This window comes from Elephas maximus, chromosome 10 (genome assembly GCF_024166365.1).
Source record: "Elephas maximus indicus isolate mEleMax1 chromosome 10, mEleMax1 primary haplotype, whole genome shotgun sequence".
In the NCBI taxonomy this organism is placed as follows: Eukaryota; Metazoa; Chordata; class Mammalia; order Proboscidea; family Elephantidae; genus Elephas; species Elephas maximus.
In genome coordinates this window covers 64,876,647-64,895,359 of record NC_064828.1, presented here as the reverse complement: position 1 = coordinate 64,895,359, position 18,713 = coordinate 64,876,647, and the positions used below count along the sequence as shown (strand labels likewise).

The following is an 18,713-nucleotide window of genomic DNA, read 5'->3' as shown; positions in this document are numbered from 1 at the left end:
TGACTGACTGGGCTGGCGGACAATCTGATTCTGAGTGCCAGACAAGTATTCCTTTTACAGTCCTATCCAGATACAAAATTGTGCATATCCTAGCTAGAGATGGAAGCCTAAAAGCTTAAATTTTATTCCCACCCTGCCTTTGAGGGGTCTTCTATACAGAAAATCCCAACTTGCTATCATAGGGACTATGCATCTACCATTGGGTTTGAACCTTTTTGTGCTGATGAATTATTTTGTCCTTTAAAAACAACATGTCTTCTATATTCTTTTAAACACAATTATTTCTTTCTGAAGTGGAAAGGGTTATTAGAATAAAAACAGTTCTATTAGCATCCACTTTAATGTTAAAAGTTATGGTATGATTTTGATAAAAAGTAAATAAACATCACAAAAATCATATGAATTAAGGCAAGCAACCTGCAGTAAAAAAACTTAACGGGAGAAAAAGACCAATATAAACAATCAATCATATCAATAAGTATAAACTATTTGAGCTACCCTATTAAAAGGGGGTGCTCACTAACAATTAAAAAAAAAAAAACTCCAGAATATTTTTTCTAAGCTAATGAGACATACTTGAAATATCAGCAATAAGAAGATAAAGATAGTATTAAGTCTATCATGCTTGTGCAAATAAAACTAAATGTAGAGTAAAAGATACAGCAGATTTCACACCAAAAAATCACAATTAAAAAATTGCCATGAAAAAATTTCAATAATATTTGTTCCAAAAATTTTCAAGGAAAACCAGTTAAATATTAAGACAATAAATTTATTGAAGACTTCGGCTCTTACCAAAATGTGACAGATCAAGCAGACAAAATTAGAATGGGATGGTAGATAAATACAATAGAGTCATGTAAAAAACAAAGTAAGGTAAATTATTCAAATGTGAAATCCTGGGAGGCGGAGCCAAGATGGCAGAATAGACAGACGCTTCGGCAAGCCCTCTTTACAACAAAGACCTGAAAAAACAAGTGAAACGAGTATATCTGTGACCAGCTGGGAGCGCTGAGCTTCAACAGCAAGCTTAGAAAATGAACTGAGGGGCAGGGAGAGGAAGAGACCGCTCAGGAGTGAAGAGGAGCTACCGGACTTAAATCATGGGGAGCCCTCAGGCACCATTCCCGGAGCGGTGGTGGTGGGCTGGTACTAGCATTCCGCCACAGTTTCCTCAGGGAGAAGCAGCCAGCCACATAGCCTACTCACAACTCTGGAAGCTGAGGAGAACGGCGCTCATGGCAAAAGCTAAGTACTTGCGTATATTTTAAGCGCCTTCCCCCCCCGCAAACGCAAACCAGCTTCAGCAGCTGAATTCCCTGGGCCTGAGATAGGCCCTGTTGAGCACCTAGAGCCATCTTCCTGGCCTTGGGGAAGGAAAAAATTTGCATTTGGGGGAAAAGAATATGCTAGCTCCACTAAATGGGGGAGCTCAGAACAGAAGCAGCTCCTGTGCAGGCATAAACCATCTGTGGACTTTGAGCACCTTTCCCTCCTGCATGGACCTGTGTGGGCCTATTTTGGGAGAATAGGCCCTTGTTGGCAGACTCCAACCATTTCAGCTGTAAGGTGGAGAGGTGGGTGTTTGATGTTTGACATTGCTTTGCCTATTAAACAAGGTCCTCACCTACCCATATCAGGGACCTAAGGACTGGTAGCTCCACTCAGGTCACCCAGCCACCTGCGATGGGGGTCCAAAGATAACTGGTACTTGCCAGTCCTTACAACCAAAAGCTTTGGGTGCCCACGGTCCTTCTGCAGAACCCACCCACCAGCATGCTCTAGGGAACAGGGATGTGCTTTCCTCAGAGACACTCAGGGGTCGGTTCTCAGCCCCTTGCCTTGTTCAGAGCGTGACCCCCTGCTGCAATCAGATACCGGTATATATGCCAATCAACCCTGCCCCTCTAAGACTGTAGGACAGAGCCTGTACCACACAGCCGATGATCAGCTACCTGGAAACCTGAGCTGAATTCATATAAGAAAACTGAATGGACTCCTAGACTGATATACCTGATAACAGCTCTAGCCAGCTGGGGACAGGATGTCAGAGCTCCAAAGGCGAAAATAATCAAGCTAGCTAACTCAAGCAACCCATAGGGGTATACCAAAACGAAACAAAGCAAGAAGCTAGGACATAGTAAAGATGCATAAACTAATACAATAACTTATTGATGGCTCGTAGACAACAGTCAATATCAAGTCACTTAAAGAAACAGACCATGATCACCTCAACAGGCTCTCAAAACAAAGAATCCAGGGATCTTCTAGATGAAAGTGCATTCCTGGAATTACCAGATGCAAAATACAAAAGTTTAATATACAGAACCCTTCAAGACATCAGGAAGAAAATGAGACAATACGCAGAACAAGCCAAGGAACACACAGATAAAGCAATTGAAGAAATTAGAAAGATTATTCAGGAACATAATGAAAAGTTTAATAAGCTGGAAAAATCCATAGACAGGCAGCAATCAGAAATTCAGAAGATTAACAATAAAATTATAGATTTAGACAACTCAATAGAAAGTCAGAGGAGCAGAACTGAGCAAGTAGAAGCTAGAATTTCTGAACTCAAAGATAAATCACTTGGCACTAATATATTTGAAGAAAAATCAGATAAAAGAATCAAAAAAATGAAGAAACCTTATGAATCACGTGGGACTCTATCAAGAGAAATAACCTATGAGTGACTGGAGTACCAGGACAGGGCGGGATAACAGAAAGTACAGAGAGAATTGTTGCAGATTAGTTGGCAGAAAACTTCCCTGATATCGTGAAAGATGAGAAAATATCTATCCAAGATGCTCACTGAACTCCACATAAGGTAGATCTTAAAAGAAAGTCACCAAGACATATTATAATCAAACTTGCCAAAACCAAAGATAGAGACTTATAAGAGCAGCGAGAGATAAACAAAAAGTCACCTATGAAGGAAAGCCAATAAGAATAAGCTTGGACTACTCGGCAGAAACCATTCATGCAAGAAGGCAATGGGATGACATATTTAAAAAACTGAAGGAAAGAAACTGTCTGCCAAGAATCATATATCCAGCAAAACTGTCTCTTAATTACAAAGGTGAAATTAAGACATTTTCAGATAAATACAAGTTTAGGGAATTCATAAAAACCAAACCAAAACTACAAGAAATACTAAAGGGAATTCTTTGGTTAGAAAATCAATAATATCAGGTACCAACCCAAGACTAGAACACTGGGCAAAGCAACCAGAAGGCAACCCAGACAGGGAAATCCAAAAAAAACAGAGCAAGATTATTTAAAAAAAAAAAAAAGCTCTAAACAAGGTAACAACAATGTTATTATATAAAAGAAGACAACATTACAGAATAATACAGAGGGACTAAGAAATGTAATTATATACCTTCCATGTGGAGAGGAAGATACAGTGATACAAAGAAATAAAAGTTAGGTTTAAATTTAGAAAATAGGGGTAAATAACAAGGTAACCACAAAGGAGACAAACTATCCTACTCATCAAAGTAAAACACAAGAAAAAAATAGAGACTCAGCAGAAACAAAATCAACAACAACAAATATGAGGAAAGGACAATATATAAAGATAATCTGCTCAGCACATAAAATTAAGTGGGAAAAAGAAACTGTCAACAACATGCAAAAAAAAATATATCAAAATGATAGCACTAAATTCATACCTATCCATAATTACCCTGAAAGTAAATGGACTAAATGCACCAATAAAGAGACAGAGAGTGGCAGAATGGATTGAAAAACACAATCCATCTATATGCTGCCTACAAGAGACACACCTTAGACTTAGAGACACAAACTAAAACTCAAAGGATGAAAAAAAATATATCAAGCAAACAACAATCAAAAAAGAGCAGAAGTGGCAATATTTATTTCTGACAAAATTGACTTTAAAGTTAAATCCATCAGAAAGGACAAGGAAGGACACTATACAATGATTAAAGGGACAATACACCAAGAAGATATAACCATGTTAAATATTTATGCACCCAATGACAAGGCTGCAAGATACATAAAACAAACTCTATCAGCATTGAAAAGTGAGATAGACAGCTCCACAATAATAGTAGGAGACTTCAACACACCACTTTCAGTGAAGGACAGAACATCGAGAAAGAAGCTCAATAAAGACATGGAAGATCTAAATGCCACAATCAACCAACTTGACCCTCATAGACATACACAGAACACTCCACCCAACGGCAGCCAAGTATACTTTCTTTTCTAGTGCACATGGAACATTCTCTAGAGTAGACCACATATTAGGTCATAAAGCAAGCCTTAGCAAAATCCAAAACATCGAAATATTACAAAGCATCTTCTCTGACCATACGGCCATAAAAGTGGAAATCAGTAACAGAAACATCAGGGAAAAGAAATCAAACACTTGGAAACTAAACAATATCCTGTTCAAAAAAGACTGGATTATAGAATACATTAAGGATGGAATAAAGAAATTAATAGAATCCAATAAGAATGAAAACACTTCCTATCAGAACCTTTGGGACACAGCAAAAGCAGTGCTCAGAGGACAATTTATATCAGTAAATGCACGCATACAAAAAGAAGAAAGGGCCAAAATCAAAGACTTATCCCTACAACTTGAACAAATAGAAAGGGGGCAACAAAAGAAACCCACAGACACCAGAAGAAAACAAATAATAAAAAGTAGAGCTGAACTAAATGAAACAGAATACAGAAAAACAATAGAAAGAATTAACAAGACCAAAAGCTGGTTTTTTGAAAAAATCAACAAAATTGATAAACCACTGGCCAAAATGAGAAAAGAAAAACAGAAGAGAAAGCAAATAACCCAAATAAGAAATGAGATGAGCGATATTACAACAGACCCAGCTGAAATTAAAAGAATCATATCAGGTTACTATGAAAAATTGTACTCTAACAAATTTGAAAACCTAGAAGAAATGGATGAATTCCTAGAAACACACTATCTACCTAAACTAACATAAACAGAGGTAAGAAACCAAAAAAACACAGAGGTAGAACAACTAAACAGACCCATAACAAAAGAAAAGATTGAAAAGGTAATCAAAAAACTCCCAACAGAAAAAAGCCCTGGTCTGGACGGCTTCACTGCAGAGTTCTACCAAACTTTCAGAGAAAAGTTAACACCACTGTTACTAAAGGTATTTCAGAGCATAGAAAAGGACGCAATACTACCAAACTCATTCTATGAAGCCACCATATCCCTGATACCAAAACCAGGTAAAGACACCACAAGAAAAGAAAATTATAGACCTATATCCGTCATGAACGTAGATGCAAAAATCCTCAACAAAATTCTAGCCGATAGAATTCAGCAACATATCAAAAAAAGAATTCACTGTGACCAAGTGGGATTCATACCTGGTACACAGGGACGGTTCAACATTAGAAAAACAATTAATGTAATCCACCACATAAATAAAACAAAAGACAAGAATTACACGATTTTATCAATTGACGCATTTGACAAAGTTCAACACCCATTCATGATAAAAACTCTCAGTGAAATAGGAATAGAAGGAAAATTCTTCAACATAACAAAGGACATTTATACAAAGCAAACAGCCAACATCTCCCTAAATGGAGAGAGCCTGAAAGCATTCCCATTAGGATTGGGAATCAGACAAGGATGCCCTTTATCACCGCTCTTATTCCACATTGTGTTGGAGGTCCTAGCCAGAGCAATTAGGCTAGATAAAGAAATAAAAGGCATCCAGGTTGGCAAGGAAGAAGTAAAACTATATCTATTTGCAGATGACATGGTCTTATACACAGAAAACTCTAACGAATCCTCCAGAAAACTACTGAAACTAATAGAAGAGTTCAGCAGAGTATCAGGATACAAGATAAACATACAAAAATCAGTTGGATTACTCTACACCAACAAAAGAACATCGAAGAGGAAATCACCAAATCAATGCCATTTACAGTAGCCTCCAAGATAAAATAGTTAGGGATAAATCTTACCAGAGATATAAAAGACGTATACAAAGAAAACTACAGTACACTTCTGCAAGAAAACAAAAGAGACTTACATAAGTGGAAAAACATACCTTGCTCATGGATAGGAGGAATTAACATCATAAAAATGTTTATTCTACCAAAAGCGATCTATACATTTAATGCATTCTGATCCAAATCCCAATGACATTCTTTAACGAGATGGAGAAACAAATCCTCAACTTCGTATGAAAAGGAAAGAGGCCCCGGATAAATAAGGCATTACTGAAAAAGAAGAACAAAGTGGGAGGCCTTACTTTACGTGATTTTAGAACCTATTATACCGCCGCAGTGGTCAAAACAGCCTGGTACTGGTACGACAACAGATACACAGACCAATGGAACAGAATTGAGAATGCAGACATGAATCCAGCCACATATGAGCAGTTGATATCTGACAAAGGCCCCAAAACAGTTAAATGGGGAAAAGACAGTCTTTTTAATAAATGGTGCTGGCATAACTGGATATCCATCTGCAAAAAAATGAAACAAGACCCATACCTCACTCCATGCACAAAAATGAGCTCAAAATGGATCAAAGACCTAAACATAAAATCGAAAACGATAAAGATCATGGAAGAAAAAATAGGGACAATGTTAGGAACCCTAATACGTGGCATAAACAGTATTCAAAACATTATTAAGAATACGGAAGAAAAACTAGATAACTGGGAAGTCCTAAAATTCAAACACCTATGATCATCCAAAGACTTCACCAAAAGAGTAAAAGGACTACCTACAGACTGGGAAAAAATTTTTAGCTATGACATTTCCGATCAGCATCTGATCTCTAAAATCTGCATGATACTGCAAAAACTCAACTACAAATAACCCTATTAAAAAATGGGCAAAAGATATGAATAGACACTTCACTAAAGAAGACATTCAGGTAGCTTACAGATACATGAGGAAACGTTCACGATCGTTAGCCATTAGAGAAATGCAGATCAAAACTACAATGAGATTTCATCTCACTCCAACAAGGCTGGTATTAATCCAAAAAACACAAAATAAATGTTGGAGACGCTGTGGAGAGATTGGAACACTTCTACATTGCTGCTGGGAATGTCAAATGGTACAACCACTTTGGAAATGGATTTGGCGCTTCCTTAAAAAGCTAGAAATGGAACTACCATATGATCCAGCAATCCCACTCCTTGGAATATATCCTAGAGAAATAAGAGCCTTTACACGAACAGATATATGCACATCGCAGCACTGTTTACAATAGCAAAAACATGGAAGCAACAAAGGTACCCATCAACTGATGAATGGATAAATAAAATTATGGTATGTTCACACAATGGAATACTACGTATCATTAAACAGTGTGGAATCTGTGAAACATTTCGTAACATGGAGGAAACTAGAAGGCATTATGCTGAGTGAAATTAGTTGCAAAAGGACAAATATTGTATAAGACCACTATTATAAGAGCTTGAGAAATAGTTTAAACTGAGAAGAAAATATTCTTTTGTGGTTAGTAGAGGAGGGAGGGAGGGAGGCAGGGAAGGTGGGAGAGGGGTATTCACTAATTAGATGGTAGATAAGAACTACTTTAGGTGAAGGGAAAGGCAACACAGTACAGGCGAGGTCAGCACAACTGGACTAAACCAAAAGCAAAGAAGTTTCCTGAATAAAATGAATGCTTCGAAGGCCAGTGTAGTAGGGGTAGGGGTTTGGGTACCATGATTTCAGGGGACATCTAAGTCAATTGGCATAATAAAATCTATTAAGAAAACATTCTGCATCCTACTTTGAAGAGTGGTGTCTGGGGTCTTAAACGCTAGCAAGCAGCCATCTAAGATGCATCAATTGGTCTCAACCCACCTGGAACAAAGGAGAATGAAGAACACCAAGGACACAAGGTGATTACGAGCCCAAGAGACAGAAAGAGCCACATGAACCGGAGACTACATCATCCTGAGACCAGAAGAACTAGATGGTGCCTGGCTACAACTGATGACTGCCCTGACAGGGAACACAACAGAGAACCCCTGAGGGAGCAGGAGAGCAGTGGGATGCAGACCCCAAATTCTCATAAAAAGACCAGACTTAATGGTCTGACTGCGACTGGAAGGACCTCGGTGGTCATGGCCCCCAGACCTTCTGCTGGCACAGGACAGGAACCATTCCCGAAGCCAACTCTTCAGACATGGATTGGACTGGACAATGGGTTGGAGAGGGATGTTGGTGAGGAGTGAACTTCTTGGATCAGGTGGACACTTGAGACTATGTTGGCATCTCCTACCTGGAGGGTATATGAGCAGGTAGAGGGGGTTAGAAGCTGGGAACTGGACAGGAAAAGAGAGAGTAGAGGGAGAGAGTGGTCTGTCTCATTAGGGGGAGAGTAATTGGAAGTATGTAGCAAGGTGTATATAAGTTTTTATGGGAGAGACTGACTTGATTTGTAAACTTTTACTTAAAGCACAATAAAAACTAAAAAAAAAAAAAAAAAGTGAAATCCTATTCCTCAGTGATTCTTATTCATTTTTGGGTCAGTGATCATTTTGAGAATTTATTTAAACATATAGGACTACTCCCCAGATAAATATGCATAAACGTTTTGCCAACAATTTTGGGTATTCAAAAACTCAATGAAGCTAGGTCATCGTCCCCTGGCACACACTAGGACAATAATAGCTAGCATTTATAAGTACTGCTAGGCATTATACTCAGTACTTTATATGCATTGTCATTTAATCCTTACAACAATCTTATAAGCCAGGTATTATTAAACAAAAAAAACCAAACCCAGTGCTGTCGAGTCGATTCTGACGCATAGCGACCCTATAAGGACAGGGTAGAACCGCCCCATAGAGTTTCCAAGGAGCGCCTGGCAGATTCAAACTGCTGACCCTTTGGTTAGCAGCTGTAGCACTTAACCACTACGCCTCCAGGGTTTCCCAAGGTATTATAACTATCCTCATAACAACCCATGAGAGCAATACTATCATTATCTCCCTTTTACAGATCAGCAGTATGAAGCTTAGAGGTGTTAAGTTACTTTTCCAATAAGCAGCAAAGCTGGGATTTATACCCATACATCTTTGATCCCAGGGTTCCCACTCTTAATCACTATGATATGCTATGTCTCACTGAGGTCTTTCCAAATTAATTAAAAAAATTTATATACCTGAATAAAATAAACATATCCAAAATTATATTCAATCTCATTTTTATACTACTCTTACTGCAAAAGAGAATTTGAATCAGTGACAGTGTTTTGCATAATATAAAAAAAAAAAACATAGGAATGCGTTGGGGAAAAGGTAAGAAAGTATGACAAAACTAGAGTGAGAACCAAAAGTGGTTATCATAAGGTCATCGCTGATTGATAGAGGTGAGCCATGTATTTGGCTCTGAACAACATAATAGCTAGAGGCAAGAAAGATTTAATTAACACTTATTTTCCCTGGTACTGAATCTGAGAAAAGATCTTTTATGGGGACAGTGTGTAGATAATATCCTCAGTAACTTTATAAGTAAGAAAATTTAAGATAAACTTTTCTTAAAAGATTTCTTGATGTAGGCCAAAGCATGACGTCAAAGTGTAGGTTGGTGAAGACAACTCTACTCAGGGTACGATGCAGTCGTAGTACACAACTCTGCAATGATTTGGACTGGACTAGGATAAAATGTAGAATAGATACAGCATGGACAAACTGTACACACTTCAGGTAGTCTTTCTAGCAATTAAGCTTTTCAATTTAAAAAGTTTATTTTCTCTGATAAGAACTTGGAATACAGAAATTCACAGGCCAGATTCATACGCATGGACAATTAAGTAGAGGGTAAAACTGATAACTTTTTATGGATATTAGAAGACCTAATCAGGATAGGTGCCTGAGTTTTAGACTATACTCCAAGATAAAATGAAGGAAGACCTAGGGATGGAAATAATATCTAATTCACACCGATGTCTAAATATGAAATGCTTGAGAAATGGCTGAAATGCAGAACAGAAAATTTCTTGTTGTTGATAAATAAGGAATGTTGCTACAACATATCAAAGATTATGGAAAGCAGCCAAAGCCTTGCTAAGAAAACATACTGCTCTAAATACCTATATTAGTTTACAAATAATGAATTATATAAGAACACAGACATAAAACAAAGTAACACCTTTAAATATGTAAGAAGGTTGAAAATGAAAGAGCAGAAATAAACAATTTACATTGACAATGACTAATAAAGAAAAAGCAAATAAGAGTTGTTACTTTGAAAAAGAGAACCAAATCACAGCACTGTTCCAGTTGCTACAAAATAAAATGCAAATTAAAAAATAGTGAAAAAGATTAACACAAAAGATACTTAAGTGCTCTATAAACTAAGACTGGGATATACAGGTCTAGTCTATATGTAATTACTAAAACCCCTAACTTTTTTTTTTTTTAATAAAAACAAAATGATTTTGAAGAAAATTAACCATATGGAGGCTAACATTGTTTCTGAAAACCACTTAAAGTCATTCAATAAGGCAAGAGTTAAATTTTGGCATATATGCATATGATGGAATGATATGCAGCCTCAAAAGAGGTTTTAATAGCACAATAAAATGCCTGCAATCTGCAGATAACACAACTTTCCTTGCTAAAAGTGAAGAGGACTTGAAGCACTTACTAATGAGATTACATGTCAACATAAAGAAAATAAAAATCCTCACAACTGAACCAATAAACAACATCATGATAATTGGAGAAAATACTGAGTTGTCAAAGATTTCGTTTTACTTGGATCTACAATCAATCAATGCACATGTGACAGTCAAGAAATCAAATGACATATTGCATTGGGCAAATCTGTTGTAAAAGACCCGTTTAAAGTGTTAAAAAGCAAAGATGTCACTTTGAGGACTAAGGTGCACCTGACCCAAGCCACATTATTTTCAATTGCCTCATATGCATGCAAAAGCTGGACAATGAATAAGGAAGACCAAAGAAGAACTGATAGATGTGAATTATGGCATTGGTGAAGAACACTGAATATACCATGGACTGCCAGAAGAACAAACAAATCTGTCTTGGGAGAAGTATAGCCAGAATGCTCCTTAGAAGTGAGAATGGCGAGACATCATCTCACATACCTTGGACATATTATCAGGGAACCAGTTCTTGGAGAAGGATATCCTGCTTGGTAAAGTAGAGGGTCAGCGAAAAAGAGGAAGACCCTAAACGAGATGGATTGACATAATGGCTGTAACAATGGGCTCAAACACAACAATGACTGTGAGGATAGTGTAGGACTGGGCAGTGTTTCATTCTGTTGTACATAGGGTTTTTATGAGTCAGAACTGACTCGATGGCAATTAACAACAGTCTGAGGTGGAAAGCAGGATATAAAGTTGTATTTACACTGAGTTCCAAATATAGTTAAGTGCCAGTGCTGATATTACTTAAAAAAATTAAATCATATTCTTTCATATTACCAAGTTATCTTTAAACTATCAAAAATAATTTTTATCATAAGGGTAATATGGATAACCACCTATAAAATCATAAGACAGCAAGTCTGATTGAAATAAAACCAGCAAATGAATAGGTAAACAATAGGGAAAAGCAAAACAAAAACAAGAAAATTTACTGCAAAAAAATCTTCTGCCAAATGGATAATGGAAGAATTTGTTTAAGGCTCCTAAGTAAGAACATGTCTACTATACATCTTTGTTAAACTTGGATTATGAAGACAATAGTAGCTAACACTTTTTTTTTTTTTTTAGTGCAAGGCAGCATACTATTGCTTTTCATGCATCATTCATTCTATCCTTGCAGTAGTACTATGGAGATAGTTACTACACTTATTTCCAGTTAAAGATAGACAGCGAGGCTAAAGTACCAAAGTCATACAGCTAGTAAATGGCAGAGTTGTGATTTCAACCTAGGCAATCTGATTCTAGCTTACATTCTTACTACTTTGTACTGCATAGTATGCATTAGCCATCTCAGTTTATAAGATAAATGTTTATATTCTCAAACCTGATAAGGACACCAAAAAAGAAAAAAAAAAAGATTGGCCAATTTTAATTTATATCTAGGTTTAACAAAATTTTAAGTAATATAACAGTAATTAAGATACAAAACATTAAAGGAGATGATATAATAGAGTCTACCCCAAGAATCCAGAGAACACAAGAAAATCAAGTCAGAAAACTTACTCTATTTGTAGAATAAATAGAAAACCTAAAATTGTAGCAATACCAATAGTTGATAAGAAGGATTTATTAAGAGTAAACTCCTTAACTAAACACACACAAGACTACTAGTTGTAAATGCTGGCTTTCTTAACAAAGGTAATATGTTTTAATATAAGCAAAAACATATATGCCAAATATATAAAGAATATATACCTAGATCCTGCCCTATAAATCACTGAGAAACAGTTTATACATACAGAAATGTGGATAGTAAATGTCTACATGGAAATATATATTCATATCAGTTAAATAAACTTTAAAGACACATCTATTAAAATAATCAAAATAAACCAAATTTGAACCCAAATACTGATGGAACAGAGGAAACAAGTACATCTATACGTGATGGTAGCATTATGAAGTGGTTTATTCTTTTGGAGAGTAGTATGGCAAAATCTAGTAAGAATACATATGGACTATTACCATGATTAAGTGTACAAACATATACATCCTAAAAGATTAAATGGAGCCATTGTGTGATTATAAATATAATACTAGTTACTAGTAGAGATCTGTGTTCAGACCTGAGTTTGAAGCCTGATTCAACTATGTGACCTTAGGGAATGTTTATTGATTCAATTTGCTCTTGATACAACCCAGTTGTAAAAAGATCATTTGGTTACTAGGCTAAAGTGGCTCGGCAAAGACTATATGCAAGCATGGAATGCATTTATTCAACAAATATTTATTTAACTTCTGGTGTAGGCCAGGCGGAAACCCTGGTGGTGTAGTGGTTAAGTGCTATGGCTGCTAACCAAAGGGTCAGCAGTTCGAATACACCAGGCGCTCCTTGGAAACTGTATGGGGCAGTTCTACCCTGTCCTAGAGGGTCGCTATGAGTCAGAATTGACTCGACAGCACTGGGTTTGGTTATTTTTTTTGTTTATAGGCCAGGCATTATTTTAGACAATAGGGATAGAAGCATGAACTAGACAAGAGAACTACGTTAGGTGGGAGAAGCAGAAAACGAATGTTCCAACAAATGAACAAACAATTTCGGCTACTGAGAAATGCTACGAAGATAACAAATGAGGGTGATGAATATAGAAATTAGAATGGGGGGATAACCTCAGTTAGGTGGTTAGGGAAGGCAGCTTTGAAAAAGTGACATCTGAGCTGAGACCTGAATGCAAAGAAGCTGTCACATGCATATCTGTAGGAAATGCAATTTAGGCATAGGGAACAATATATACAAAGGCTATATGGCTGGAATGAACTTGGTATGGGCTGTGCGATGAGGAACTGGAAAAGAAATGCTCATGTGGTTGGAATAGTAAAGAGGAGAAAGGTAGGAGGTGAGATCAGAAAAATAGCCAGGGATCAGGTTATATAAGGTCTTAGAGGCCACAGCGCCTCTGCCTGATGTAATTCTTTTTTTTTTTTTCCTAAGGTTAGAATTTAAGGTTAGAATAAGACCACCTCATAGAATTGTTGTGAGATAATGCGGAAAGCAACTAGAACAGTGTCTGGTGCATGGTAGACACTGACAGTTATGCTCATTAGGTTCCTTTTTTTGTCAAGTTGCTCAAATGGAGAAAAAAACAGAAAAAAATTTTAAAAGAGAAAGTTCACAGAAGTTGGTGTTAGGAAAAAAGGAATGAAGAAACCATCAGAATACTCCAAATTTGAGCCTAAATCCACTGAGAGAACAATGACAAAAACAAAATCAGAGTGATACAGAGGTGCATGTTGTGGGTGGAAAAAGTGCAGATTTCAGAAAAATACTTACCTTTGATTCGAGGTAGACGTTTGCTGATGACATTTTTGTAATTTTGCATATATAACTAACTAAAGAGATGGCACAAAGAATAAACAGGCTATCATTAATTAGTGCTCGAACAAACACAGTCCATTTCAACTGATTTTCTGGGACATCTCCATGGACCAGCATTGCACAAGTCAAGTTCACCACTAAAAAGAGTAGGCTTGCCAATATAAAGCCCAAATGCAGTAGAATTCTGAAAGGAAAAATACAAGTCTGTTAGATGTTCATAAAACTAATGAGAACTTAATTTTAATTCTGATTAGTTTGTTATTTCAGATAAAATAATTCCTTCAATCGAAAATGTTTTATAATTTTATTAAATACAAATCTAATAATGATTCAGAATTACTTGGGCTACCTTTCTGTTGTGAAATTAGCATACAAACTATTTAAAAACAGTATTATTTCAGAAATAATCTCATATGGACATCAATTCAGTTGTTTCTACTAGGAAGAATAACATAGGACTATCTTAACACTATTTCAAGTGATTATGAATCTTTCATTTTCATAACTATTAAACACATTTAAATTTTTTTTTAATTTTATTTTGTTGCTGTTTGAGAATACACACAGCAAAACATATACCTAGTCAACAGTTTCTACATGTATAATTCAGTAACACTGATTAAATTCTTTGAGTTGTGCAATCATTCTCACCTTCCCTTTTTGAATTGTTCCTCCCCCACTAACATACACTCTCTGCCCCCTAAGGTTCCTATCTAATGTTTTGAGTTGCTTTTGTCTATTTGATCCCATATAGAGAGATCTTAAAAGAGTATAATACTCAAGGCAGATTTTTTTTTACTAGTTAAGCTAAAACTATTGCTTAGTTTTAAGAAGACTTCAGGGGATATTTTTGGTTTAAGGTTTAAAGATTATCTCAGAGCAATAGCTTCAGGGGTTCATCCAGCCTCTGTGGCTCCAGAAAGTCTGGAGTCCAAGAGAATTTGAAATTCTCTCCTGCATTTTTCCTCTTTTGATCAGGATGCTTCTATAGAATCTTTGATCAAAATGTTCAGTAATGGTAGCCAGGCACCACCCGGTTCTTCTTGTCTCATGGCAAAGAAGGCATTTGTTACTGAGGCAATTAGCCACACATTCCATTTCCCCTTCCTATTCCTGACTCTCCTTCTTCCTCTGTTGCTCCTGGTGAATAGAGATCAATTGTTGTGCCTTGAATATTAAGCATATTTTCATTGACCCTTCCATCCTAAGAATTATCAAGCTTTTATAATTTGCCTGGAAAATTAATTTACTGAATCTAAATTTAAATCGACCATCTAATATTAAAAGTTAAGGGAAATATGGTTTAAACAATGTTCAATTTTATGAACTTTTGATTATCTATGTAAACATTTCATTCAAACTTGACTAAAGAATATAGAGACAGTATTCGTAGAGTTCTAATCTCATCTTCTTATAAAGTTGTATATTCATTGTGCATACAGAATAACTCTAAAAATGAAATGCTTAGCTACTTCCCCTAAGGAAATTATTGTTGTTGTTAATTGCCACTGAGTCGCTTCCGACTCATGGTGACCCAATGTGGCAGAGTAGAACTTTTCCAGAGGGTTTTCAAGGCTGTAACCTTTCAGAAGCAGATATCCAGGCCTGTCTTCCAAGGTGCCTCTGGGTAGGTTTGAATTTCTAACCTTTTGGCTAGTAGTTAAGTGCTTAGTGATTTGTATCAGCCAGAGACCAAAGGAAAATTAGACCACTTCATTAAAACTCTTTAGGTAAGGTGTGGCTGTCTTTATCAAGTAGCAATAATAACTATCTGCATGAAAGTAATCTCAGTTCAAACATTTTCATAACCTAATTAAATATATACATTCCAGAAATTTATTTGACATTGTAATAGCTTCTATTTGGGATCACTTTCAATAGTGTGAATCATAAAGATTTGTCTGCCTTTAGAAATAGTTTATACAAGGTAGATTGGAGATAATAACTAAAGTAATCTGTAACAAACAAACCTTGTTAAGTGTACATGCAAAGTATAAAGATTTTAATTTGAGAAGTTTAGATCTTAATATTCTCAGATTGAATAATGAAAATAATAAGTATACAGTTTGAAATCCAAAAAGGACCTTTAAATTATCTAAAAATCCTGGGAATTGGTAGCACAGCAGTTAAGAGCTTAGATGCTAATCAAAAGGTCGGCAGTTCAAATCCACCAGCTGCTCCTTGGAAACCCTTTGGGGCAGCTCTACTCTGTCTTATAGAGTCACTATGAGTTGGAACCCACTCAACAGCACTGAGTTTTTTTTTTTTTTAGGAAACCAAAGTCTAGAGAGGGTAAATGAGTTGCAGAGTAAGCAAGTAAGCTAATATCAGAGTTAGGTCTGAAAATCAAGTCTCCTGACTCCCCAGCTCAGCATTCCCATTTTTGACATTAATCAATACTGAAAAATTACTTATTTCATGAGACTATGCTATACATTGTCACCCCAAACAGCATGATCTAACTTAGTATTTGTGGACCCTATGAAGCTACATCTAAAGGAGGGAAGAAGCAGAGTAAAAAAATAACAACAAGCAGTATTAGGCAAAAGCATGGTTGTGGGGAGAATTGAACTGTGGGTTACTCAATTCACTTTTTTTGAACTAATCTACATGATTTTCTATAAAATTGCTAAGGAACTCTCACCAGCACTCCCCTCTACCTGTAGGTGTCTACTGTGAAAAAAATTTACATCTTGCTACTTAGGAAACTTACTTGTGTTTGTCAAGTCCAGTGGCACATCTGACTTTACATATAACCTATAAAGAATATAAAAGAAAGTTTTGAAAACATACATAATATAGTATTCTTAAATTTATTTTGACTTAGTGTTTCAAAATGGGATTTATACAACTACAAATAATAATAGCAAATAAAGTTACAATGTTAATAGTTGAACCACATAAAGAAAAAAACAGGCTTCCAAAAGCTTAAATAATAAATTTCTTTGTTATAGCCTAAACTTAAATTTCTACCTTTAAAAAAATTTATATAGTATTACATAATTCAATGTAGACATTTATTGCAGTTTTACTATGAACCAGACATTGTGCTGGGAAACTCACAATCTATTCTAAACTGCATTATAGTACTCATCTTTTGTCCTAAAATGGAACTCATTTATTTAAATATGAATATGGATGAGTGTTCCCCAAAGATTATTTTCCCTTATGATAAAGTGAAGTGGAAAAGGAAGCGAGGTATCAAAAAATGAACACACAGATAATGAGCATATATCATATTTAATAAACTTGATAAAGTCTTGCATAAGGTAAGTGCTCAAATACTTGTTGAATAAAGTTAGGCAAGTAGATAAGTGAAATCTGAAATAAACACGTTATGTTCTGAGAGCATAGTCCATGGAAGGTTTAAGGTCTCAAGTCCTTACTGTTGAATTTGGACTTTATTCTTTAGATAGTGGGAAGATATTGGCAGTTCTTACACAGGCACTCCATAATATGAAATTTCATTAATCTGGCATCACTGTACAGGTTACTTCAGAGGAACAACAGATTAGAAGCAGGAATACTGGTCACAAGACTATTGAAATAGAGTATGAGACTTCGGGGGCCTAGAAAGAAAGAGGCAAGCCCAAAACATTATGATGAAACTTACTCGTTTCATTCAAACATTTGCCGAACACCTACTATATGCCACACACTATGAAACATGTCATGAATTCATAAACATGACCACTGTTTCTGCTCTCAAGGAGGTCAGTATATGGGAGAAATAAACCATCTATTTTGATACATTGTGATATAAATGCAAACGATACTATCACAAAATTCAGGAAGGGCAAAGACTGTGCAGAGTCAGGGAGGACTTCTCAAAGGAGGTCACGTTTGAGCCAACTTCGGAATGATAAAGGGGGTTAGGAAGGTGAATGCTCAGGCAGATATAGAAGCCTGTGCATCTACTCCTATCTACCGTATTTTGGTTATTCTGCCAGAAGCTGGATGCGATGGAGGAGTCTAAGATATTATCCTATTAGCCTCTATCACTCTCAGGTGCATTCCTTTTTTCTATTTCCACTACCACAGTGGATTACTACAACAGACTTTTAACTGGTCCTTTTGTCTCCATTCTTAACTTTATCTACATGTTTTCTTTTAGGTATTATGCTGACGTAATTTCAGATTTACAGAAAAGTTGCAAGAATAATAACACAAATTCTGATACACTCTTTTCCCAGATTTCCTAAATGTTAACATTCTACCACTTTTGTTTTATTCCAACCTCTCTATATATGGCTCTTAAAAGCTATTTGAGAATAAACTGCATACGTGATGGATGCCCCTTTACCCCTAGGTACCTCAGTGTACACTTCCTTAAAATGGAGTCTTTTATGTAACCAGAGTATAATTACAAACAACAGAAAATTAAATATTGACAAATAGTATTATCTAAATAAAGATTTTATTCAGATTTTGCCAATTGTCTCAATAATATCCTTTATGGCAAAATGAATGAATAATCTAGGATTATGCATTGCATAAAGATGTCATGTGTATTTACTCTCCCTTGATCTTCATTTTTTCCTGTCTTTCATGATACTGACATTTTTAAAGAGTATAGACCAGTGATTTTGTAGAACGTGTGCTAATATGTGTTTATATGATGTTTTCTCATGGTTGGATTCAGGTTATGCATTTTGGTAGGGTATCACAGAAGTGATGCTGTGTTCTTCTCAGGTAGTTGTATTGGGAGGCTTATGGTGTTGATTTGTCACA

The 18,713-nt window shown here is 36.0% G+C and overlaps 1 protein-coding gene across 1 annotated transcript in view; it reads right to left on the bottom strand.

Moving 5' to 3' along the window:
- Positions 1-18,713, bottom strand: part of GPR137C (G protein-coupled receptor 137C) — an 81,909-nt gene that overhangs the window by 25,372 nt on the left and 37,824 nt on the right. The window contains exons 2-3 of the mRNA XM_049897812.1: positions 16,696-16,739; positions 13,938-14,166 (exon numbers count right to left, since the gene is read on the bottom strand). Coding sequence (XP_049753769.1) covers positions 13,938-14,166; positions 16,696-16,739 — 273 coding nt within the window. The remainder of the gene's footprint in view (positions 1-13,937; positions 14,167-16,695; positions 16,740-18,713) is intronic.